Source organism: Metarhizium brunneum, chromosome 2 (assembly GCF_013426205.1).
Source record: "Metarhizium brunneum chromosome 2, complete sequence".
Lineage (NCBI taxonomy): Eukaryota > Fungi > Ascomycota > Sordariomycetes > Hypocreales > Clavicipitaceae > Metarhizium > Metarhizium brunneum.
The window spans coordinates 4,022,983-4,048,291 of record NC_089423.1 but is presented as its reverse complement, the minus strand read 5'-3'; the positions used below and the strand labels follow the sequence as shown (position 1 = coordinate 4,048,291).

Sequence of the window (25,309 nt, the reverse complement as noted above, 5' to 3'; positions counted from 1 at the left end):
ACACTGAACGCTGATGTGACGATGGGATAAGGGTTAAAGGGGGGAGGGCAGTGATGTCAGGTTGGTGGCAGGGAGCAGCAGCTCTTCGTGGTTCATGGACTGCAAGAGCCCGTGACGATTTCTGCATGGCTGAGCGTCTGGACACTTATTCAGACTTGGCAGTCGATCCCTCCTCCTTGCCGAAAATCACCTCGTTCTCCTTCTGGGCCTTCAAGAAAGCATCCTTGAAGAGATTGGCGTCTACAGCATGCGCGTCAGTACAGGGTCGCTCGCGTACAAAAGTAATGTGGTGTCAGACTCACTCTCAGAGTTTGCGAAGCGAATGGCAAGAGTGCAAGCCTCGGGTTCGCCCTCACTGACATCAGCAGCGGCATTCCATACCCAGCTGCGGTCCGAACCAACGTTGGGAGAAAGCTTCATCTCGGGCACAACTAGCACACAAAAGGGTCAGTCGCTCTGATTCCTGAACAACCCCCGTCATCCACCCACATTCATGGCGTCCACAGCATCCACAGTGGTTAGAGGGACAAGAAACTTACTGTAGTGGTTAGCGCAGACCTTGAGAGTCTTGTCGCGTCGCATAACCAGTCTGGTCTTGCCATTCTCCTTGTGCTTGAGCAGGCGAACATCACCAGTTCCTCGCTCCTTCCATTCGCTAGATTCCTTGGAGAACTTGAACAACTTTGCGCGCATTTTGAACAGCTGCTCCTCGGACTCCTCGTTGGTCTTGGTCTCGACCTTTTCAGTGAGCTTGATGACGGGCTCAAAATGGACATCCTCGCTCTCGGGGGCATCTTCCTGCAGCGGTGAACATGGTCAGTCATCTACTTCCGGGCATCCACCATCCAGACCTGCCAACACAGTCCAAGCACTTCTCAAGTCATCATCATCGCACAACCATTATTCCGAGATTCGCGCGTGAAAAACAAACAAACAACGTACCTCGCCAGCCTCAGCCTTGGCGGCTTCTCGCTGGGCCTTGGCGCTACCAGAAGTGTCGCCACGGTCCTCGTCCTCGTCCTTCTTCTCCTTCTTCGCGCCGCCTCCAAACATGGAGAATACGGCCGACGAGGTTACTGGCTTCTCATCAGCGGCGGCAGGGGCGGGATCGGAAGCGGAACCAGTAGCCTAGCCATCATACAATTAGCATCTGACGAGAACAAAGAGATTCGCAAGCAAGGCGTAGCATAATCGCGCCACCAGACGACTTTTCCCCAAATATCCCACCAAAGCATCAACTTTAGAACCGCACATGAAGACGCGGGCGCATAGTCGGCCATGGACCAAAGTCCCAACGGCCGACAGCAGCCGCCACCATGGACAGCACCGTCGATGGGTTTCAGTGCGGGACAAGGACAAGACAAGTGTCTGCAGGAAGGGCGGCTCATACCTGCTCTGTGGTCTCGATGGGCTTGGTCTCCTCGACCTTGGGCTCGGTGTTCTCAGCGCCAGACATGTTTGCTTCTTCGGGGGGGGTATCGTAAGTTGAAAACGGTCGGAGACTATGTGAAAGGCGAAACTGTGTAGATGCTTCCCGCTCGAACAGTCCAGTCAGTCTCGAACAAGGAATGCTTTTGAAAAAAAATCCCGTGCCCACCACAGATTTGGTTCTTGTTATTACCCCTCCAGCCCTCGGGCCCTCCACCAGCCAAACCCGTTTAGCACTCGGGGCATCTGCGCCCCACCAGCGAGAGCCAAACAGGTCCGCTGTCAATCAAGTGCTGCTGCTGCTGCTGCTGCTGCGGGCCGCCATTAAGATGACATGGAAATCAAGATGAAATGCACTCACAGGGAACTAGCGCGCTACAGCCGGTAGAGACGACGCCTGGACAAAAACACCCAGTAGAGTCTGCAGCAACAGAGGTGTGTAAAAGAACTCTTTACCAAAAAAACAAGGGGTGTCGAGGTGCAAACAAGGCAAGGCCTTTGCAAAGGGTTTTAAGTGCTTGCTCAAAAGGCAACAAAGACCAGTCCGGTTTGACTGCGCCTTTCCCACCAAGAATCCAAATGTCAGCGCAGCGTAGCGTTGGGCCACCGTCCTCCTTCCCCCCAGGCGCCTTCCGGCCCCTGTTGCCCAAAACAACCAATCCGGGGGGGGGCGAAGGACCAGCCGAGAACAGAAAGAAGCACAAGGGCAGAAACAACCGCAGGCAAACCAGGAAGCAAACTCCATACAACCCGTGACTTGCTCCGGTGTAATCCAATCCTCACTATGCGTGTCACTGCTGCAACCACATGTCGGCGCCAGTATTCCATCGTTTAGCCTCGCGGGTCAGGCATAGATAGGGACATCTAGAGCTACGTACTTTATGTACATACATACATTAACTGTATGTACTGTATGGCAGGGGTGTCGCATCATCCAAGGACTCGACTTTGCTTCATCACTTCGTCGTCATCGTCAACTGCAGCACGTCAACTTCAGAAACATGGGATCCGTACGGGCGTAGGTAATCATATTTTGGGCTGCATGCTCTCAGCCGCAAGGCACCATTAGGCAGCCCAGCTACGTACTCCGTCACTGTACATGGCGGCGCGTCACAAGTTCAGAACACGCCAGGCCTTCTGCTCTCACCGCCTTTACTGACCAACGTGGACAATTAATTAACAGCAGCAGATGGCACTGCGGGGTAGCTATCCAGATTCCGCAGGGCAAGTATCACGGTAAGTTATGCTTCTTACAGTGCCGACTGCCTATTTAAGGACTCGAAATGATTGTTCTGGACTTGTCACTGTATCAGGCCATACTGCTCAAGTCCCTACCTTTCAAGATTATCGAGTACTAGGCACCTAGGTGAGTACCTACTTAAGTAAGTACTTAGTAGGTACTTACCTACCTACCTAGGTAGGTAGGTATGTATTGCACCCAGGCACCAACCGCCGCTAGTTGACCACTCTCCCAATACCACCCAACATGTTGGAGTTTGATACAACACAATGGCACATGGTAACACCTTTACTATTTGATGACAAGTCAGATGGATATCCTTGTTTGCTATAAAAGAAAATTTGGCTCGCGGCCACAAAATCCATAAATCGACAGTGTCCGGAGCTGGTCCTCAACTCAATCATGACCAGAAAACTCCAGCGCGTCCCGTAACCTATTTAAAAGCAGAGTCCTTAACCCAACGCCTGGGCCTCTTCATCTCTATTGCATGAGAGCTTGCCGTATGTCCCCTTCAAGCATCTACCTAGTAAAGATGAATGTCCCGTCCCGCCCCTTTCGGCTATGCCGTTTGCACCAACTTCGTTTCGTCCGCCCACAAAACCCATGGTCCTTGCCATCGTCACGGAGCAATCCCCGAATCTTATTTCTCCCTTCACACCTTCTCTTGGCAATGAAGTCTTGGGCCTTCTTTCCATACTCATCGTGCTCCGCTGTCTGTCTGGTCACCTTGAGCCACCACATCTTTGCTGAAATTCGAGTCCTAAGGAAGTACAGTTCGGCATCAAGTATACCATCCTGGATATCGAGCTTGATGTTGTTGTGCGATCCCATGGCCTCCGATGCCTGCTTGTACATTGACTCCAGAGCCTGTGGAACTCCATCGACCACCTCCCTAGCGTACTCAATTGAAGATGACGGAAGTTCCGATAGAAGCCTTTCCATTCTGGCGGATGAGGCCTTGAGTCTCCCTATCAGGGTATCAGAGACTGTCACCACCCTACTGGCTACAGTATCGGACACTGCTCCAAATGACTTCTTAGCTCCGACAATACACCGCTCTGCTTCTTGGGCAGCTACTGGGACCAGTTCGGAGATATCGTGAGCCAAATTCATCGTCCGTTCATATGCTTCTTCCATTATACCTTTTCCAAAGTGGACCTTAACAGCTTTGGACACAGTAGGTCGACATGTGGCCTCAACTAGAAGTTTGACCACGCCAAAAGCTTCCTTTTTTGGAAACTTGACAAGAAAGCCATCTTTGGAAGGGTAGAATTCTACCTCCACGGCTTCTCCATTGCGGGTGGCTGTGATTGAGACACAGTTCTTCTTCTTCAGCCATGTCTTCTGTACATGAGAGGCAATGTGCACCACAACGGCGCCGTGGCCCAAAGGGCTAAATTGAACATCCGGTCTTTTCAGGCCAAAGAGCCACTCGTCAGATGCTTCTTCTTTTATGGCAATTAAACCCATGCCCTTTGTTGATGTAGTCTGTTGTGCAACGGTAGCAGTTGAGGTCGACTGTTTTGTATAGATTACAAGAGGTGTTGTGGTTGCAGTAACTGTAGAAGTGACGACAGTTTCTGCAGGTTTCATGAACTCGACAGTTGAAGGGTACAGTGTTGAGATTAGAAGACTGAATACAACCCCAAATAAAAGGCCAGGGAGAACCGCAGATGTCGCATCTGTAGCGTATTCCCAAGTGCGGAACATTCCCTCTCTGGTAATATCCATCCAATGTCGAAAACGTACAGGTGGTGTATAGAACTTGTTGTTTGTATTTTCCGGGGGCCTTTCAATAATTTTGCTTGCTTCCGGTGTCAAGATGGAAGGTGTCTTCAGGCTCTGCTGAGTATAGCTCAAAGAGCATCGCGAACGAGCCTCCTCGTCGGATTCCGAAGCATCAGAAGCCCGCTGAGCAACGACGGTTTCATCATTGATTAATTCAGTGCCGGCTTCATGTTCAGCAGATTGTGGCGAGGTTTCGACTTCTTCATCTGCCAAAGATTCATCGTCAAAGGTTTGTTCAGTACCAGCCAGAGATTGTACATCATCTGGCCGGTGAAAGTCGAGCGAGCCTACAGACTCTGATATAGACTCGGTGTAATTCTCATCATGAGATTCGACATCGGTGCTGCTGATCAGCTCAAAAGTAGACTCGGCCATACCGGAGTCCTCGGTTGGAGTGGCCGCTCGCATGATGTCTGGATTGCTTGTCGATATCCAGTTTGCAAGCCGTTTATTTCCTTGGGGCCGAGGAAATCGAAGAAATGGCTCCGAGTTGGATAGCCCAGGTAGCGGGGAGCGTGGTCTAGTTGGAGTCAGACGATTTTGTTGGATATCACGACGGTTCGCAGGCGGTGGCGTGGACGCAGGCGTCGTGGGCAGCTTTTCCATAGCGAGGCGGAAAGAAACGAGGACGAGGGCTCGACCGTCTCACACTTAGAGAGATGCACAGGCTGCCATGAGACAGTCCTCGTCGTCGAAAAGAACAGACGACAATACAAAGAGCTTGTAACACAAGGCGCGGGAGGAGGGGAGGTGCAGTTTAGATCAGGTAGGTGGTGCAAATGACGACGAGAAGGCTACAAGACGTCCCGGGAAAGAGGCGGCGGGGTTGACGGCGAGAGCAGATGAGGCACACTGGTGAACAGGATAGACGACGAAATGGGATCAACTGCAGAGGACAAGAATTAGGAAAAACTGACCACGGCAGGTTAGCTAGCACTTCACCCACGAGATTAAAGAAGTCGAGCTTTTGTGCATCCGATAATCCGAGGCTGATAGTTGCCTGTTCACGGCGATAGCTGCCGCCTGAGGCTCAGGCCGAAGTGGGATGCGGCCAGACGTGCCCAGACGTGGCCCAGACGTACGGAGGGGACTATGGAGTAATGCCGACGAGAGAAGAGGGTGGGGTAAGGCCAAGCAAGGCGTGTTTGATATTCGTCGGCAACCGCAGGGTGCGAAATAGAAAGGTCGACAAGCGATCTCGGGCTTCGGAGAAGGTGGTGTCCAGAGTCAGTTCAAAACGGTCTAAAAAGAAAAAAAAAAGGCGGCGAGCCAGCGAGTTTGTCGACGAGTGAAAAAAAAAAAACAAGTTTGAGATGATGCGGGCAGGATGACGAAGAGAGAGGGAAACTAACCAGCTGACGAAGACAGTTGCCAGCTGGGAAGCAACAGGGCTACATAGGTACTTTATGTACCGAAGGGGGCTTCTACCTGCGCAGCGCTAGAGGGTTGCGCATTCCTCTAGGTACTTGCGCACACAAAGCTGTCCGGTCCGGCGGTATGATTGACAAGTTCGGCGCTGAACCTGGCACCAGACTTGTTAGTGAAGCTCAAGTCTGTGACAATAAACCAAGAGCACCGCCATTGCACGCCCAACCTAATCTTGGAACTGGGGCCGCGTAAAGTACCCATACAAGTAGGTAGCCCATCTATCACAAATATAAAATAAATTAAAGTATCAAAATAAAAGAAGGCGTGCGTGGGCTACGACGCAATCCATGAGCAGCCTTTCCACGCCAGCCTCGTCGACAGTGACGAGCTGGACCAACATTGAAGGCACAGACAAGACGTAGCCGTCACGCCAGGCCAGCCCAGGCCCTCGCGTGCCGTGCAGCGCCAATATTGCCCCTCCTGCTCTCTTCTTCCTTCCCTTTGCCACACACGCACGTAGAAAACGTTTAGACATTTGGGCACAAAGAAAAAAGTCTGAAGACACCTGATGCAATAAATAGCCCGCCTCAGCGCAGTATGTACAATGCCAGCGATGTCATCGCATCGACTGGCCGTGGAAATGGGTCATGAGGCACCCGATATGCACGATTGCGCCAGGGGGCCCCCCTGCCCCTGGTGGGACCCAGTCGACCTTGGACCCAAAACCCTGGCCCGAGGGCGAGGAGGGGCAGTGTAAGTACATGCCGCACGTGGCAGTTTGCCGTCAAGACCCAGGTACCTCGTCAGTCGACGTGTGTGCCACTGGCACATCACCCATTGATACTGGATACCCGCACCTGAAGTGGGCAATTTGGGCTATCAGCGCCCCCACTAGGAGCAGTGACGTGTACTCGGTCGTCGACGACGATGCCAGACAGAGCAAACTACTACCAAGTGTTCCCGAATGCTCCAGCATCACAGCGCCAAAGCAGGCACCAAAGTATTGCATCGTTGCAGACTACCGAGTACTATCCTCACGTGGCTGTCGGTGGAGAGGCATGCATACTTGTAGGGAATAGGTAGTAGTACATATATCGATCCACTTCATCCGGAGCTTGATGGTCCCACGTAGCCGATCACGATGCCTTCCCATGAAGTACATACATGTGCAGTCATTTTCTGGCCGAGTCTTCCATGCTCCGAGTTGACTTGATTGAAAATCTAAATACGCGTGCAAGACAACTAGTAAGCCAAGCCACCAAGGCACAGGTGGTTTGGGAAAAGACCACATAGTCCCGTCGCTATGCGTATATACAAGACCGTCTCGCGACCAACAAAATCTCTATCCACAATCGCCCAGCCGGCACACCCGTCGGCTCAAGAGGGATCAAAATATACCATCATAAATGCCTGGCCGCCCTTGTCATCGTCTCCTGTCATTGCCATATCATGATTGCCATTCGTGTCGACGTCCGCCTCCTTAAACTCCCCAACTCGATAAATGTAGAGCCACATAAACTATTATATAAAGGAAATAAGAACAAAAGAAGAAAATTGAGGCCAAAGGACCCATGGTGGAACAAGAAAGCAAGATGCCCTCAGGCACATGCGCATGTACAAAGGGCGGTCAAGTCGCGCAACACGCCGTGACGCAAAACCAGACACGGCCAGACCAGAGCGTGAGTGTCGAAAAAAAAAGAACATGGGTATCGTCAAGAAAGTAACACCGAGGTCTTGCAAGGTAGATACAGCCCCGCGATGGCCCCCTGCCGAGCCATCGAAAACAAGCTTACAGCACTTGGTGCCTCTCCAAGAGTCTTTGGAGAGACCTGGTACCAAACGACTCTTCGTCGGGCATCATTTCGATAATGCCCGTCAGATTGGCGAACAAATCACCTTGGTTGTGGTAGGCCAACAGCGCTGGGACAGCAGCATTATCCAATTCAATCTCGTCATAGTGAATCTTGACAAAATGAATGGTCGAGTGGGATTTGACTAGCGGCGCGAGGGCCGACTCGATGGTGGCAGAAACGTCACACTAGGCCAAGCATGTTAGTACAGGATAACAGCAGACAGAGGTGGGATGACAATCCACGACCAATCCAAGCAAGAAAAGGGGGCAACTACGAAAACGGCATACCTCATGATCGTAAACAAAGACAACAACCTTGGTCTCTCTGCCAACTTTCTCAATGGCGTCAAGGTAGCCTGAAGCATCCACCTCGTCTAACCGGCCATATACTCGCACACTCGGACTGGTCCGTCTTGTTCGCACGGCCCTGTTGGCTTCGCGCTCTAGCTCTCGGCGGCGGCTCTCGCGCCATTGTTGCAAGAAGCTCTCTTCATCTGAGCCGGGCGCGCTCATGGTGTCGTCGTCCGTCTCACTCTCGCTCTTGGCTCCTCCGTTCTGATTAATACCGGCGATACCTAGAATACTCCGTCGCGCGGACTTGGCTTTGTCTATCCAGGTAGTCTTGCGCGCAGTCTCGAAGCTTCTGGCGTCGGCAATGACACCCTTGACACCGGTTGAGCGACCGCTGTCAAAGGAAGCCGGGGGGAGCTTGAGCTCCGAAGCACCGGTAGTCGTGCGCATAGCTGCTTCAATCTTGGCGTTGCGGTATATAGTCTCTTCGTCGAGGTCGTCGTCGTCGTCGTCGTCGTGCGCGGAAAGCTCAGGGTCGTCACGATGGTCCAAGTCAAGCGTTCCACGAGCAGTGTTGTTGGCAACGAGGCTGTTGTATTCGTCTTGGGCAGCAGTCGTGGCCATGATGGGAAGGGAAAGGGACCAGACAAGCCGGCCGAAAGGGAAGGCCGGGAATGGCTCCTCTTTTGTAGGATAGGACAGTGACGGGTGCGAAAACACGGGGGGGTCGTGGTTTCAGGCCGAACAAAGGCAGGTATCAGACGATGTTCTCGAAGGAGTGGAGCAGGTGTGACATTGATTGCTGTTTAATGCGCAATGCCCGTGCAAGAGTGGCAGTGTACGAAGTAGTATTGGTGTGAAAAAGACGCCAGCATTGGGAGTGTGCGCAGGCCGATGTGCGATCCAAGACTCGGTATTGGGCCAATGTTGTTGTGGTGGCAGGCAGGGCACAAAGCAGCGCCCAGGTCGGTGCTGGCCACGAGCGAGTGATTGTACTAGTAGTAGCTGATGGAGGAACAATGGATAACGCAACCCCCCTGGGTTGATGTGGTTGTCTCAAGACGGTGGGAAAGCTGGAGCGTCGACGAGTGCGAAGGCGGTATCGTGGTGGCGTGGACTGAAGACGACGTCGAGGATGAAGGCACGGAGAGCAAAAAGGCCAAAAGGGAAGTCGCGTCGGTGGGGAGGGGTGGGCCTTCCGGGCTTCTGGACACGGAGCAGAGGCAAATGGAAGGCACGAAAGAACAAAAAGGCGATAACGGGCGCGCCGGAATGACCAGACAGCAGTGATGGGAATGACAGGGGCTAGCTGGCTGGGTTGCAGGGGTCATGACGGCACCGTCTGGGACCAGGCATTGGTGCGCGTCAGGGGCCGCGCAGGGCTGCACAAGTTTGCACAGGCTTGCACAGGGCTGGCCGCCTGCGCACGCAGCTGCTGGGCAGGACTCGCACATGGTGTTGCCTGTTCCGTACATATTGTACATATTGCACTAGTGCTGCTGCTTTACGAACTTGACGCTCCAACGGCCAAAAGGCCCCAGCGCTTGTTTCGTTTCGTGATGTGTCACGCAGAGCCGGATCAGGTGTACAATGTATGCTGCTTTGTCCATACGCAGGCTACGGAGACATCCGCTTGACAATCTCCCTGGCAGAGGATGATGCCCGCCGTCTGTTGTCTCTTGTCCGCCGTTGATGTGTCATGACATCATCGCAAAGAGTCATGATGGCGGTGTTGGGCCCTATTGAGCATTAAGCCATGGCTGTCTGTGTCATGGCAGCCCACAGCAGTCAAAAAAGAAAACACCTTGACAAGTGGCTTACGTGTGTCCCTTGGTCGTATTGACGATGCCACGTTGTTTGTGTATGTGTGCCCGGTATCGTGCCGTCTCTGAACTGCGCGAGAGCCAAGGGCGTAGAAATCAGTCGAATGCTACCTCGAATTGCCCTTCTCTCCCGACTCCTGAACACAAATCATCATATCGTCCTTCCCATTATCGTACGCGCCAGATGTGCCGGCGTAGTTACAAGCCGTCGTCGCGGGATAGCAAGGCCATGTTGTAATACCGAGTTACACGCTGTCCTATTCAAATATCCTGCCCCTTTGCTCCCTTCAACAGAGCCTCGTGTCCAGGTCTATTTTTAAACTGACAACGAAGGGCAAGGGTTATTAAACCGGGCGCCATCACATTCCCTCGACCACCACAAAAGTACACACTACAGAGTATACATACTCACGAGGCCAGCTTCCGACCCTGTAATACTACTCCATGCAACATATCGCAAGGCATTTCCTCCGCCGCCGTCATGCCAAGTCGTTCCAAGTACATGGAACCTCCCTGGCTTATATGTCGCAGAGACGAAGAATTAACACGCGCCCTAGTCCCCCATGCAAGACGTGTTGTACATTGTAATATCGTCCACACTACCAACCACGCTTTGGTCGCATAAACAGACCTCTTAAGGCAGCAGGACTTCATTTCCCAGGCCGCAAACCGCTCGTGTCGCAATGCGGTCCTTGCCACACAAGTCCCATTCTCGACGAGAGGAGCTGTTGACTCGTGGCCCGAAACGACGATTCGCGAACACTACGATGCCATGACAGGTACAGTGGGGAATAAATGGATTCACATAAAGCCAAAAGTCTTGTAATCTCGTTCCCTTTGCAACTTCAAGCCGTGTGTATGTACTACTCGGGCGGCTTCACCAGGGTGTTTCACGATGGACCAATTTCACCATCTTCCCTCCCCTGGCATATTGAATCATTGACTTATCAAGCCGTCATGCCGTCAGCTTCATGCAACGCAGCTGCTTACCGATGCTTTGCTTTGTGCGCTCACGACCACGCCTACATGTCAAAAACAGGGGGCGAGATCCAAACCTAGTTTCGAACAAGTTGTAAGTTGTACAAAGTCGAGCAGAGTCGACGCTTGGTGTACCAGCACAACAGCGTTACAGAACCTGGCCCTCCATTCGTCCGAGCAAGCATTCTACTTTCCTTGTGCTACATTGTGTATCGGCCTTCAACTCTTAAAAAAGACCGCCTGCTGAAAAGGCCCTCGGCCACCGCCCCTGTCGTCAGCTAGAAGCCCCCAAAGCCCTTTTCTCCTTTGAGGTTGTTATTACCATGGATCGGCCCGGCGCAGCCTCGCGCGTGGTGAATAGAGCCAGCTAACCGCTGTACTTTATTTATGCCCAACTAGTGGTTCTGGCGCATCTTGCTGATATACCCGTCATATATGGCCCCCTTGTGCTGCGTCAACAACATCCATCACAACTCCAAAAATGACACGTCTTTGCTGAAACTTGAGCCGGCTGGACATCCAAGCACCGAGAGCGGTTTCTCCCCGAGCCCTTGTCGTCCATTTCATTGTCAAGTCCTCCAACAAGCTCTCTGGACTGTGCCACTTGAACAAGTTGGTATTTCTACATATATTCCGGGGAAATGATTTCCTGCGGACAACTTTGGAACCATGCCCTCGCCCCAGTAGTCTCCCTCCCGACGAACTTGTGCAATGGGAATCCTCATCAAATCCGCTTGGGTCTTTTGCCCTCTGAGACCCCAAGCCGCACATCCTGCCAAGTCATCATGACGCCTGGATTTCTCGGTGCGACACCAGGACTTCGACTGCCCTGGGAGTGGACAATAGCAGCCATGTTTTCAAGTTCCACCTCATCTCATTAGAATGCCATCATGTATTGGCCATATTAAACTTCCAAGCACCAACAGTGGCCTAGTTCTCATCCACGTTTTGTCTCTTCCCAACACATGCCTAGGGTACGTGCTTACCTAAGCAAGTAGCATGGCCTGGATTGTTTGCATCCAAAGCATCCCAGTCTCTCTCACCAAGCTGATCCTATGCAATGACTAATCCCAGCTTATCCTAGAACTACTACGTGCACGGAGAGACTCATGTTTGCTTCCAGAAATTGGATCATCGTAGTGTATTATCTCGAGGTCTGATAGTTCCTGGTATAGCCTCTCTAGCCTCCTCCTCAGACCCGCGCTTGATAAGACTCCGCTCCTCACAACAACTTCCCCAAGCTCTTTTTGAATCCTTTTCATATTTTTGGTATGCCTCTGACTTGCGTCGTTTGCTCCCGTCGCTTCGTATCCCCAAACCTCGTCCTCAACATCCGAGATGACCTAGTATGTAGCAAAATTGCCGGGTGAAGAGAGCAGAAAACGCAACAAACGGAGAGGCTATTGTGGATATGGAAAACCGTCATGTAATACAACCCCCTAATCGCCGACAAACCCGAGGGTTGATCGGGAAGGGCGGAAACTGATGGGGCAGGGAATCCTTCAGATCGCAGAGTAAAGAAAAAAAAAGTAAGAAGAGAAAGAATTAAGTAACAACAAATGGACACTCAAGACAAGGAAATAAGGTATCGCGTCAGTCAGCTTTCTCCCTCCACAAACTATTACCGCTGGCAGCTGACCGTCAGTCTGGAATCTGTCGCTGAGAATCATCCACCCCTATGTCGTCTTGGGAAGATGCTACTCCTTTTCTGTGACAGACAAAACAGTCAAGGTAGAGTAAAATATGAGGGAAGGTACGTTTCGTCACTTCGTCCCGCGTACGCCAGTACACGCATGCTAGATGAGCGTAATTGGTTTTTCCGAAATGTTGATAGGCAACATGGTCCTTCAAAATGCAGATGTTTAAGTCGTCATCGCAGTACTGGGGTAGTTGGCTCGTCCAAGCAGGACAGTCATCGTTTGGCGGACGATATTCATCTAGTATGCCCAGATTTTCAACTGCGGGCGGTTAGCGTTGATGCCCACGAGGGAAGAACGGAGAAATACACTCTGTTAAATTGCAGACCAGAGACAGCCAGAGCGGAGCACTAGCTGGCCGTTCAGAACTTACCAAAGAATCCCATGAACCTGTGCACAAGCTAATGCCATCATTGCTTACACCCAAACAGCTCACGCGGTTTTCATGGCCCACAAGTGACCCAACCTTCTCCCCTCGGGTAACATCCCATACCTTAACAAGCCCAGTGGTTAGCATCCATGACATTTGAAGTGCCGCCGATAATTCATTCAGAATATATTACCTTGCATTCAAAATCGTCATAACCAGCAAATAACAGACGACCAGACACTGACGTTGCGACTGAAGTGATGCCGCAAAGGATAGACTCGGACTGCACACCGGATATTAGCTCACATAAATCTAAAGGCCAATGCGGCAGCGGCAGCTTAAACTTACGCCGTAAACATTTAACTCGCGGTCTGCCCGGATGTCGAACAGGCGGCACGTAGCGTCATCGGAGCCGGTAACAAAAGAGTGTCCGTCGGGGAAGAATTGGATAGCGTTAATGTCAGACTCGTGGCCAGCAAATGTCTGGACGGCCTTGCCGGCTCGAATATCCCACAACTTGGCGAAGGCGTCGCAGGCACCAGAGATGAAGGTGTTCTGGTTCGTAGGGTTGAGCGAAATGCTCATGACGTCCCCAAGATGATCGGCGAACTCGGTAACCTTTTGACCAGTTTCGATGTCCCATTTCATACAGGTCATGTCGCCAGAGGAAGTCAGGATGCTGCGGTCGTTGATGAATCGGCAGCAAGACAGATAGCCAGCATGGCCGGACAGCTCTCGAGCGACACGTGTGGGGCCGTCGCGCTGCTGATTGAGGTTGTAGATGGAGCAAATGTTGTCGAGGCCGCCGCAGGCTACAAAGTTTCCGCTGGGGGCATAGGCGCAGGTCATGACCCATGATGAACGGAGAGGAATGGCATGAACTTTGTTGGTGGTATAGGCATCCCATATAATGAGCTTTCCATCTTGTGAGGCCGAGACGAGATGTCTACGGTCGGTGGACCAGTGCATGGCATAGATCTTGGCCAAGTGGCCTTTGAGTGTTCGCTTCGCTTTCATCAGCTGGTTTCTAGGGATAGGCTCGTGAGCCTGCTGGGCGACGACTCGAACTAGATATCCAACAAAATATGTCAGGTTAGCCAAAGTTCTTGGCCAAGGGGATGAAAGGAGTAGCAAGGTTGCCACGGGCCACGATGGCTGTGATGGCGACCATCTTGGTCAATTGAGCACGTACGGCTGGTATCGGACAGCTCATCCTTCTTCCTCTTAATGCGATCCTTCAGTGTCTCTGCCTCGCGACGCGCCTGCTGGATCCGCGCCTGCATGGCCTCAGGGGACACATCATGGGCGCCCTGGGAGTTCATTGTGACTGACGCTGATGAGGGAGGCGAGACAGGCGGGGGAGGATGGACGTGGCCGGGGAGTCGGGAGGAGGATGGTCAAAAGGAGCGTCGTCCAGCGATGAGATTGTCGAGATGGGTGTGGAGAGGCGGAGAGCAAAGGAGAGGAGAGGTTGACTGAGCAAAGACGTGAGTGACTGGCTGCTTGAGCACTCGGTGTCCAGGGGGGGTGGGAACAGGACTGACTGGATTGGGACTGGGCTGGGGCTGGGCTGGACTGGGACGGGGCCGTCAGAGAAGGTGGACGGGGTTGGACGGGGGAAGGAAGGATGGGGGGGGGGGCTCCAGTTGAGGCGGCAGCAGTAGTCGCAGTAGTACTACTCGTCAACGGTCTGGTGGTATCAACACCCAGCAAGCACCTAGGCAAGCAGAAGAAGCAGGCAGGGAGATGTGAAGAAACAGCGGGAGAGGGCGGACTGGGCCGAGTGTTGCCCACGCACTGCGCGAGCCGCAAGAAGACACGGGCGAGGTACGTTGCGGCAAAGTCGAGACGGGAGGTCAGAAAGGCGACAGAGGCGAGAGGTGTCTGGTCTGGCTGCACAGCTCGACGGCCGTTAAAAACGGTCGCTGTGTACAGATACGGAGCAGGCGGAGCGGACTTGTACTTGAGCTCGATGCCGAGGGACGGAGTAAACGTCAAGACTCAACTCCTTGGACCGTGGTCCCTGGCTCACAAAATGTCGTGTGTCTACGGCTTGCTCGAGCCTAGTGTTTCGGAGATGGCGGAGCGCAAATGTATGGTATGAACGAGCAGGAATACCTCGAGCACCGGAGGCACCAGCAAGTCAACGCAAACATGCAAACGTGCCCGCACCCGAGGTATTGCGACCGCTCCTGACGTCTACAGGACTGTGCAGCTAGCGTGGTGAAAGGTGAGGCAAATGTGCAATATCCGAGGTCATGCGCTCTCGCTCCACGGCGAGTACAGTACTGTGTACTCCGTACTCCGTGCGTCATATCTACTACTTACTCAAGTAGGTAGTAGATGAGGCTTTCCTATGAGACACTTGGGGCAACTTGGGCCATCTCACCACGACGCGGGCAAATCAATTGACCAGCCTTTCTACTTGCGAACGAACTTGCAGGACCAGGACGTCCAGCTCAAGCAGCCAACCAAGCCCAAGCCAAACGAAAATGCGGCCGGGGTATGGTGCGATCTGCTGGTTACGTGCCGTTTGGTGCAGTGTGGCTAACAAGCCCGTGGCCAAGACCAGACCCCCAAGACGTATACGGTAGTACTCCGTATGGGGGGAAGTGACCTTGAGCTCGATATTCTTAGTTCTGACAGTTCAAAGCCCGAGTCGAAACGGCACGGTCCAGTGGTTGACTGCAACAGAAATGCAAATGGAAATGTGGCTTGAACACCACTTGGGACCTTAATGAGGATGAGGGCCCATGACAAACAGCGGACAAGTGGCCCAAATGTCCCGATATGCTCTGGAAACGTTAATTGTTCCCAAAAAGGTGGCTGCTGCAATGTCCCAGTAGATTCTCGGTGACGAAACTGATGTGACGGAGCAGCTCTACCAGGAATCAAACATGGGCATCACATCACACACAGACAGCTCTATTGCATGCATGTGCTCACCCAAGACCATCTCCGATCGATTCCTGATAAAAGATTCCTTGGCTGTCCAATTTGAGTACGTGGCCGCCCTGCATGCAGGCTGGTCGACAAATTGACTGGCTTACGGCCTGTGAGGATGGCTGCCAAAGCCTGCAGTCCATCGTGGCTGAACGGAGGGCTCTGTTCGGGCGGACATGAGTATGACAAACTGTCAATGTATTGTATACTAGTCCGTTGCTATCGAGGTACTTGAACAGATCGATGCCCACGAATAGTAGGATGTTTCGGGGATCTGGGGAGGTTTAAACGCTCCGTGAAGCCTCCGCAGACTATTTGTAGATGCTAGGCGCCCATCAGAGACACATACGGGTCGTCAGCCCCAACCACACATCATAATATTGCGCACTGGAACGAGAGGCCAAGGCCGTTTCGAGCTTACGGTCAGCACATCCTCGATTGTGAATGGGTGCATTGGCTCGACCGCATTGATTACATACCGCAAAGCTGGGCGTAGGCAAGCCAAGATGCAACGCACATCGGCTAACTCGCTCAGCCTGGGGCTGCTTGTCAATGTCTCGAAGACCTGCCCCATACCTAGTGCGACTTCCCAAGTACCTACTGCGTAGAAGAGTAGTAGACGTCAAATTGGTTCGACAGTTTTTCCAGTATCGAGGACACGCGGTGAAGCTAAGTCGCCTGCATATCTAAGTCTTGAGGTTGGCAGCCAAGCTCACAGGATGGAAGTCTTGTTGCCTGGGAAGGCGCGGCTGAGCACCTGCCCCCGTTGCCGTTGTGCATTGTGAAGCACCTACCAGATTGACTCTTCTTAGCAACTCCAAGGTTCTAGCACATGCAATTATTTTCAATGGCAATTTGCCGAATTTTCTGTCCGTCCACCAGCATCACCCACTTCCCTTTCAGATCGTGCTCTAGCCAGAATGTGAGAAACATGCCCTGCACAGGCTTCAAAATGGACATGCCTATCCTGATTGTTGGCAACAATTCCAAACAATCCAAGATGCCCCTTTTGCCCTCTATCAATGTATATGTATGTGCCAACTACATCTGGACAAGGGGTCAAGCGGCAACTAACAGACTCTTTGACGGGACTGCCAGCCATTCTGGTTGCCACTTCGTCGTTCAGACTTGGTGCTGGCACCACCGATGCCAGGATGTCAACAGATTAGGTCAGATTAGTCTGCCTGGAGCCCCCACGTCGGGAGGATGATCGAGCTTGGTTGAGCCGCGAGGAGGATCCAGAGTTGGCCCTTTGGCCAGGGGAGCAAGAGCAAGTGGCTGCAAGTGAATCCGCCGAAAGGATACAATAGGTGAAAGCTGACGATGAACAAGGTACAACGGATCTTGCCGCCAGGAACAATATCCTTACAGAGGATACAGACAACTGTCGGCACGCCTGCTCTGTTAGAAGAAAAAAAGGACAAAACGACATGTAGAGTCTCCTATTGATTCCTTGTCAATTTGGACAGAACCACTGTTCGCCGACTGCCGGCCAACTTGACTTGAAGCTGGGGATTCTCCCTGCATATTCGTAGTGGACCTGGATGGTGGTACTGGAGATGGATCTTCAAACGGAAGCTCCAGACAGCGCTCAACAGCCAATATGTGACGCCAAAAAAGTGTCCTCAAACGCTACACAATCGAGCAAGATCTAGGGCAGATACGATTTTCTCGCCATACATCCTCCGTCATTTTGGTCAATAGGTCTCTAATGCTGTTTCCTGATTCCTAGCTGGTCTTGGTGGCGGCGATATCTAGGGTGTCCAAGTCGATTGCAGATGACTGGCATACAATGTGTTATGTCTGGTTGGTATACTAACTGTGCCTCTACTGCTAACTCATCCTACCCGGTATTGCCTTGGCTCCACCATGGCAAATTTCCGCATGCTGTCTCTCTTATTACCCAATACGATGCTACTCCGTTAATGTCCAGCCAAATGCTGTTACAGATTAACATCGGTGAGTGAAGACATACAGCCAGAGGCCTAAGATGCCGGAGCATCGACTCGACATGTGCATAACATCGACATCGTGCTGGCATGCTCAGTTAGGCTGGAAAGCACACGGGCACCATGGATCTCTTGCTACCAGCATCAATGATCCGTTGACGTGATCGACATAGCACCTTATTTGTCGGCCACATTTTCCCTTCCAGAAGCATTCGACAACCCCTGGCTAAACAAGATGTGGAAGGAGCTTCAGCGGTCAAACATCCTTGTCCCGGTCTGGTCGGTTAAAGCCCTAGCATGTGACCGTTGATACAATTGCTCCCGTCTGCTCACAAGTTGGTAAAGGCTTTCTGTGGGTGCACTGTCAGTATGTATTACATGCTAACATCCTCCCTTCCTTTCCCAAAGCTCTCTCATGGCTCAATGAGATACTTCATTCGTACGCCATGAACAGGCTAATTTGTGAACAAATGGGAAAATCGCTAAAGCCCAACCATGCTCACGGGGGGAAATTCGACCAAGCACTTCGCCCACGCCGGGTCTGAGAAATACGATAGGGGCTGTGAAAATCCGCGTTGATCACTACACAAGCCGCAGCGCTGTCAGCCCTGCCCTCCAAAATCTCCCGTCGTTTGACTGCGGGCAGCAACGACCTTGCAAGATCACGAAGCGGAAAAGAGCTGTCGAGGAGCTCGCCAGGTCCTGGAGTAAGCTTCTTGAGGCAGCGTTGGATGACATTGGGCCTGCGTCCTGATATTCTACCGCAGGGCGTAAGGTGCGGGCCACAAAACTTGGTGCCTAGAATTTCTGTGGAGAGAAACCCGCCAGCTTGGGTGCAGTTGGTATCCCTTTCCCTTCTACCCGTTGGCAACTAAGTGGACTTCCACTTAGTTGCCAACGGGTAAATCAATGAAGTAATCGGATACTGCGAACTCGAACTCAGGACGGCCTACGGAGTACGGAGTACCCCGTGCACAGAACTGCACTGCGCAGGATCAGCCACAAGCCAACGTGGGGCTTGCTGTCCAACGTCCGGTAGATGATATTTTAATGATGGGTGAGCTGTTGGAGGAGGAGCTCATTTATCTGCTGGTCAATGACAATTTGCGATGCTGCAACTTGGCCCACACACACATCCACGTCTAACCACTTCCAGTAGTTATCCACCCCAGCGATTCTGAGCGAGCAGCTCATCCCTGTCTTTTGATGTGGAACCGCCAGGAACATGCAACCTCGAGAAAAGCAGGTTGTCGAATGGAATCCAGTCATGGCTTGATGGTTTGATGGGCGTCTGACAGCCATTGGCGCTAAAGGTGCTAACGGCGGCCGTCCTTCGATTTCCTCCCGGCCACAGCTGTCGTCCCATGTCGCCTTGCTTTGCCGAGAACCACTTTCAACGAAATAGATCGCGCACTGATATTGGGCTGGCGCCAGCTTGTCTATCCTGCCGATTGGAAAGCAGAATCGTCCCACTGACCCTGTTTTTCTCCTTTGCGCGAAGCATTCTCGCCTTGCAAACAAATAAACAAGATCAAGCATGTGTCATCTGACACCTTGATGCGTCGCTTGGGGGGATTATCTACCGTTATGAGATGATACTACTCATGAGGTACTCCGTACTTGGAGTTTATTCGAGAGTGTGATTGCTTTAAAAAGACTTTACGTTACCTGGACCTGTCTTTGTGTAACGTGATCGGTTGCAGTCGGCAAGGTTTCGTCCAAGGATAGGACCACCTTGTTGTGAGAGACAGCTACGTAGTACAACAGCAAAACCCGACATTCTAATTATGGGCCTATGGCTCTTCACCCTCATCACTCTGACACAAAACCATGCACAAATTCAAACCAGTTTTTTTTTAACGGGGCCCCTAAAAATCCGGACAGGATATCTGATCATCAATCTGAGCACATCACTAGGAATGGGCAATGCTGCGTGAAAACAGTGTCTCAACAATCAGGTTGATCTCTATATGGAGTATGTACTTCGTAGTCCGTATCTGTGGAAAAGTACAGTACCTAGCACCACCGCCAGCACGAAACATACATATGTAAGTAAAGTATGTATGTATGTCTTGTCTCACGGCAGTTACCCCCCAGCATCCGGCTGCGACCATTCTTAGATTTACGTACCTTTGTCTCTCTGGCAGGGAACAGAATCTGTTGTACAGAGTACTAGTACTACCAGTATGTACTCAGTAGTTTCAGGAGCGGCAGACGAGCCCGTCTTGTCCATCCGATCGCCGAGAGGTCAAGAAGTCTATGATTGCTGGGTTGGTTCTTGAATTGTTTTGGGCTTCGTCGAACAATAGACCACATTTGCTTTTCAAGTTTGCCAACCCCCCCTCTCCCCAATTCTCCCAAGGCCGGCATCTTTCCGACTTTTGCTTGGCCTCGTGTGAGATGAAAGGACCACGCCTGGTTGCAAAGCTTTGCTCCAATGTCTCATGTTGGGCGCCAGACAAGGTGGGCGAGACAGCCGGCGGCCAGACTCTTGATGATTGTTAAACGGCTGAACATTGGCACATTGGACATGGATATTCTACTGCACACCATTGCACTCTATTTTCGTCCTCCATTCCGAGCGATATTCGACACCAGCCTGGGCTCGCTGAGCCTGCAGCAGGCAAGTAGCACTGCTTGTCCCTTGCTCAACCTCAACTCTATTGTCACTGTGAAATTCCTCAAGGTCGTGCATGTGTGCAATAATCATGGATAGTAGGCCACTTTGCTGAACCGAATTAGTGCTCACTCCGCGCGTGCCATTTCATTCCATAACGTCGTTAATCTAGTCGCTCTATGGCAGCCTTGGCCAACATGCTCGTTGAACCCGGCGGTCTCTGTTTATTATTCTCGTTGAATGCCTTCTCTTCAAACCCTTTTATTTCTTTTAAGTCTTTTTTTTTGTTTCGGTTTGCATACTTTGTTTAATTTTTGTTTGCCCACTCTTTGAACCACTCTAGCGCTTCGGGATTAGCGACGCTCGCATTCGTTTTGATATTTAGGCCAGAGAGAATTTGCTTGACGGCAACTTCAATTCTATCGTCAATGTTAGCATCCAAAAAAATAGATTGTAGCAGTGCACACGAAATTTGCCGACTTACTTCTTGCCGTTGCCAGTCTTGGGAATTCCAGCACCACACTCCTCCACTACTGCTGGAACATGCCGAGGACTGAGCTCAGACCGGATCTTGGCCATGATTTGAGTTTTCAGTTCTTGGCTGAAAGGCTTGCCGGGAACCATGACAACAAAAAGGCACACCGTCTCGTCCCTGTCCGTTTCCCTTCTACGGCCGACACACACGGCATCTTCAACCTCTGCGGCGAAGAATCGAGTGAGGATATTGTAGATTTCTGCAGATCCGAACCGAACGCCGGCAGGCTTCAAAACGCCGTCGGATCGGCCCAGCATGACCAGACTTCCGGTGGACGGATCGGGAATCTTGACAAAATCCCCGTGGTGCCAGACGGGGCCTTTGACGCCGCAGACGTTTTCGAACCGCTCAAAGTAGGCCGACCTGTACTTGGTCTGGCCATTGGCGCCGAAGAAGGTCAGTGGTTGGCAGGGGAATGGTTTCACACAGACCAAATCGCCCTGCTCCCCCGGTGGCATGTCCTCTCCTGAAATGGAGTCTACCACACGAATGTCCATTCCCAGACCAGCACATTGAATCTGACCAACTCTGACGGGCAGTAGAGGACATGGGGCGCCAAAGAGGGAAATAATATCAGTGCCGCCAGTAATGGAGGCCAGATTGACCGTCTTTGGGAATGCCTCGTATACGAACCTAAAAGTTGACGGGGGTAGCGGCGACGCAGTAGAATAGATGGCCTCCAAGCGTGACAGGTCAATGCTTGCGTCCTCAACAGGGCGAACGTTGTTGGCCTCCAACGCTGTGAGATACGCAGCGGATGTACCAAAATGGGTCACTTTGAGCTGAGAGAGGAGTTTGGGGAGCGACATGTGCGAGCTTGGGCGGAACGGGGATCCAGAGTAGAGCACCAGAGTAGTGCCAACGGCTAGGGCACCGACACTCCAGTGCCACATCATCCAGGAAGTTGTGGTGTAGTACAACATGCGCGAGGCGGCAGTCATGGAGCAGTGCAGCATGTGCTCCTTCTTGTGCTGAAGGAGCGTGCCCAGCGCAGTATGAACAATAGCCTTGGGCAGCCCAGTGGTTCCACTGGAGTACAGAACGTAGAGGGGATGCGAAGGAGGCAATTGCTCAAACTTGATGGGGTCTGGGGGCGCGTCTCTTAGAAAAGACTTGTAATCGAGGGCCGTGACGCCTTGGGACTTGATATCTTGGATGCCGAGATCGGCGCTGATATTGTCAATAACGACGACCAGCTCAAGACCAACGCCTTTTAATGCTGCGGCAATCTCGTTGGTTTTGGAGGTACTTGGCCACTCCTTGCCATTGTAGACGGTGCCGTTGTCAGCAAACAACACCTTTGGGCCGATCTGGGCAAGACGATCTAGTACAGCGGAGACGCCATTGTCCGGGCTGATGCCAGTCCAGATGGCACCGATAGATGCAGCAGCCAACATGGCGACGACAGCCTCCTCGTGGTTGGACACGTAGCCGGCAACAACATCTCCAGACTGCAGGCCGGCGCCGCGGAGGGCATTGGAGCATTGCCGCACAGATTCACGCAGCTGACGCCATGTGGTTGGCTTGATGTCTCCCGGCAGCTCCGTGGCGGTGATGACGGCAACACTGTCCGGGTCGATGGGCCAAGTCGGGCAGAAGAGGAGGTTCTCGGCAAAGTTGAGGCGAGCGGCTGAGAAGAAGTCGGGGCGAGGGTACATGGGCGCATTTTCCGGCAGGGCCTTGGACGAGAGGGTTAGAAGCAACAGGACCGAAAGGACTGACGATGCCCATGGCGGGAAAAGGACCAACCTACCTTGTCGGCCTTTTTGGAAGCCACGATGCCCACAAAGTCCCAGACCTCTTCCCAAAAGGAAGACACGCTGTCGACGGACCATTGGTACAGTCCGGGGTAGCCATTGATGCTCAATGCATGCTTCTTATTCACCTGCTGGATGAACTGCCACATTGGCGTATCGCCAGGAGCATCGTGTTTCCAGAGTTCATCGGAGGCATTGCGACTGTCGATGTATTCGCCCATGGTGAAACGACGTGGGATGTGGCACGACGTGGGTGTGTGCGAGAGCTCTGTTGCGACGAAAACCGGCGATCAACGACCGACATGGAGTCGGAACCTTGAAACGTTTACCGTTGGGAGGCCGAGAGTGAAGGTAATGGTGACTCGTGAGTTGTGAGTGCGGGTGGGGGAGGGGCAGCTGCAAGGGCGCCCGCCGAACACAAGCTTTTTGTTGTTGTCGACGAGGTAGGAAACAGGCACGGGTGTGCCTTCTCGATATGGTGGCTGTCGCAGAGAAAAATGTTGGGGAGAGTGCGTCACTCTGCGCGTCGGCGGCCGTTCGGCTCAAGGACCGGAGAGGGTCTGGAGTCTGGACTGGAATTGGCCGAGACCTTGGGGACGGGGACCCTTCCTGGCCCGGCGCAACCCGCGACATTGAAGTGCTGGGTGCGCCACGGACGATTCCGGTGCGAACAAGTCGGCCACCAACAAGGCCGAGGTGAATAAAGGGGCGCGGGTGTGCGGCGGCAAACTTTGAGGTTATCACGGCTGCTTGTAGCGCTACCGACCAGCAGACTATCCGGAGACAAGATTCAATGTGCTTATATTCGTCCAGTGAGACGGTTACACATCGTGACCTGGATATACGAAGCCTCGAGTGCAGGCTGTGATTTCAGACTTGGCCAGTGTCAAGAGACCTATTCGCAACGGGTAGTATGGGCTGAGATGAGAGTCAAGGACAGTAGAGTTCAGCATGCAACCATGCCTGCCCATGTGAATGCCAACCAGTTATGCTCTGCCAGAAAGTATAAACAGTTGACATGGTATAAGAATGGGCAGACCGTGTTTTGTATGCTGCGATTGTAAGTCCACCACCAGATATTCTTGTAGGTGCCCCATTTAGTAGTGTATTTGGAGGGGGGGGGGCTGACTTGTGTGTGTCTTGTATTTTTCCCATTTGAGCATTTTTCAGCATAAATATATGTATGTATATGCACGAATGGTGTGACTGGTTGCCACTCACCATTCATGATGGAAAAAAAAAAAAAGGCAATCATGATGTACATAGCATACTCTTCCTAGTTCGTTTCCGGAGCGCCTCGGACTCGTCATCGACGACGATGCGCCTGCACGATATGTAATTTTGGATGTATGTATGGAGTACATCGTACTACTACGTACATACTTTATGTATGTTATACACGTACTGCGTGCAACATCCACGCCGGCCCTACTCCGTACTCCAGGGCGGAAGGATTGACGAAAAAAAAAAAAGCACTTGCTGACGTTGTGCCGAGCTGATTGGACACGGGTTGATGTGAAATTAACTGCGGATCCAAAGACCCAAGTCCCGAACAGGAGGGACCTACGAGGTGGTGCTTCAGTACGCTGTCTGTTGTGCGGAGAGAGAACATTGCATGTACTCCGTACAGAGTACTTGGTCCGGAGGCGTCAATCTGGTTGGGCGTGGCTCACGGTCAGCCCCAAGCTCTGCGTTGCTTCGTGCTTGGTGTATTGACGTGATGCACGTGTCGCCAGTGCTTGGCCAAGGTGGAATAGACTCGAAAAGCCAGTCGAGTCTGGTGCACGAGAATTTGGCCCAACTTGACACCAGATGTACAGACATATGTATGTACGAGCCTGCATGCACTGTGCTGTGCTGTCAGGACCCGAGACTGGACCAGCCAACATTGAACATTGAAGTGACATCTGGACGCTCCCGGCCAAGAGCGGCGCCACCAGCGACTGGGTGCCACCAAACCACATGCAGACGAACTGGCGGCTGGTCCGGATCATCAAAGTCAATTGCCCATGGGCACCGCGTCCCGCCCCTGACGCAATCTCATATCGACCAGGTATTCATTCATGCCTTGTTAAATGAGCCGTACCGATCTTGACCTTGTCTAGTACTAGTAGTAGTACTCCGTATTACCAGACTCCTTGCAGCAGCACGCACACTGCTTGGCTGCCGTCGTGTTGACGCGTGCTTTGGTGCACAGGATTCAACATTGCATGCGAGCATCAAACATTGCAGAGCTCAAGCTGTCAACTGGCCGGTGCGACTTCCTCGCCGACGTCAACTGGTCTCACGTCGCGGTGCTGGCACGCATTGACACTAGACCTGCACTGCACGTTGACAGCTCCATGTCCAGTCTCTCCGCCGGCGGCCTCTGCACTGCACGTGTGGCGCGGCCAAAAAGCAACATTAACATTGAACATTGAACCAGACGCAACGCCTTGCTTGCTTGCCCCAATCGCCTGACCCCAAGTCCACCGCCCAGTTTGTGCCGCAGTGCCTCCACCAGACCAGAACCACCAGAACATGCATGTGTCCAGGGTCAATGTCAATCTGTCGCACCGTTGACGCTTGACCTCCTTGGACCTCCTCATCAGCCCTCTGTCAACCGCCTATCCGGATTCAACGCGTGCTCAAGTGTCCAGCTGTGCTCCGGCCCGCGGGTTTTGTTCATCTTTT

The 25,309-nt window shown here is 52.4% G+C and overlaps 5 protein-coding genes across 5 annotated transcripts; all 5 read right to left on the bottom strand.

Annotated features, from left to right (window-relative positions):
• Window positions 1–145: 145 nt before the first annotated feature.
• On the bottom strand, window positions 146–1,456 carry sbp1 (Ran-specific GTPase-activating protein 1; the record flags this gene model as incomplete). The annotated part of the gene is made up of 5 exons (XM_014692028.1): window positions 146–240; window positions 303–431; window positions 540–798; window positions 943–1,128; window positions 1,391–1,456. The coding sequence occupies 5 exons, from the start codon at window positions 1,454–1,456 to the stop codon at window positions 146–148; spliced, it is 735 nt and encodes a 244-aa protein (XP_014547514.1).
• Window positions 1,457–3,187: 1,731 nt separating this feature from the next.
• On the bottom strand, window positions 3,188–5,062 carry G6M90_00g041700 (uncharacterized protein; the record flags this gene model as incomplete). Its single annotated transcript, XM_014692027.2, has 1 exon — window positions 3,188–5,062. One exon carries the CDS (start codon window positions 5,060–5,062, stop codon window positions 3,188–3,190), a length of 1,875 nt encoding a protein of 624 aa, XP_014547513.2.
• Window positions 5,063–7,613: 2,551 nt separating this feature from the next.
• Window positions 7,614–8,591, bottom strand: G6M90_00g041690 (uncharacterized protein; the record flags this gene model as incomplete). Its single annotated transcript, XM_014692026.1, has 2 exons — window positions 7,614–7,862; window positions 7,965–8,591. The coding sequence occupies 2 exons, from the start codon at window positions 8,589–8,591 to the stop codon at window positions 7,614–7,616; spliced, it is 876 nt and encodes a 291-aa protein (XP_014547512.1).
• Window positions 8,592–12,705: 4,114 nt separating this feature from the next.
• GB-1 (Guanine nucleotide-binding protein subunit beta) lies at window positions 12,706–14,157 on the bottom strand (the record flags this gene model as incomplete). Its single annotated transcript, XM_014692025.1, has 5 exons — window positions 12,706–12,726; window positions 12,839–12,958; window positions 13,029–13,118; window positions 13,184–13,902; window positions 14,028–14,157. The coding sequence occupies 5 exons, from the start codon at window positions 14,155–14,157 to the stop codon at window positions 12,706–12,708; spliced, it is 1,080 nt and encodes a 359-aa protein (XP_014547511.1).
• Window positions 14,158–20,651: 6,494 nt separating this feature from the next.
• vrtB_0 (Malonamoyl-CoA synthetase vrtB) lies at window positions 20,652–22,857 on the bottom strand (the record flags this gene model as incomplete). Its single annotated transcript, XM_014692024.1, has 3 exons — window positions 20,652–20,763; window positions 20,829–22,558; window positions 22,633–22,857. The coding sequence occupies 3 exons, from the start codon at window positions 22,855–22,857 to the stop codon at window positions 20,652–20,654; spliced, it is 2,067 nt and encodes a 688-aa protein (XP_014547510.1).
• Window positions 22,858–25,309: the final 2,452 nt, after the last annotated feature.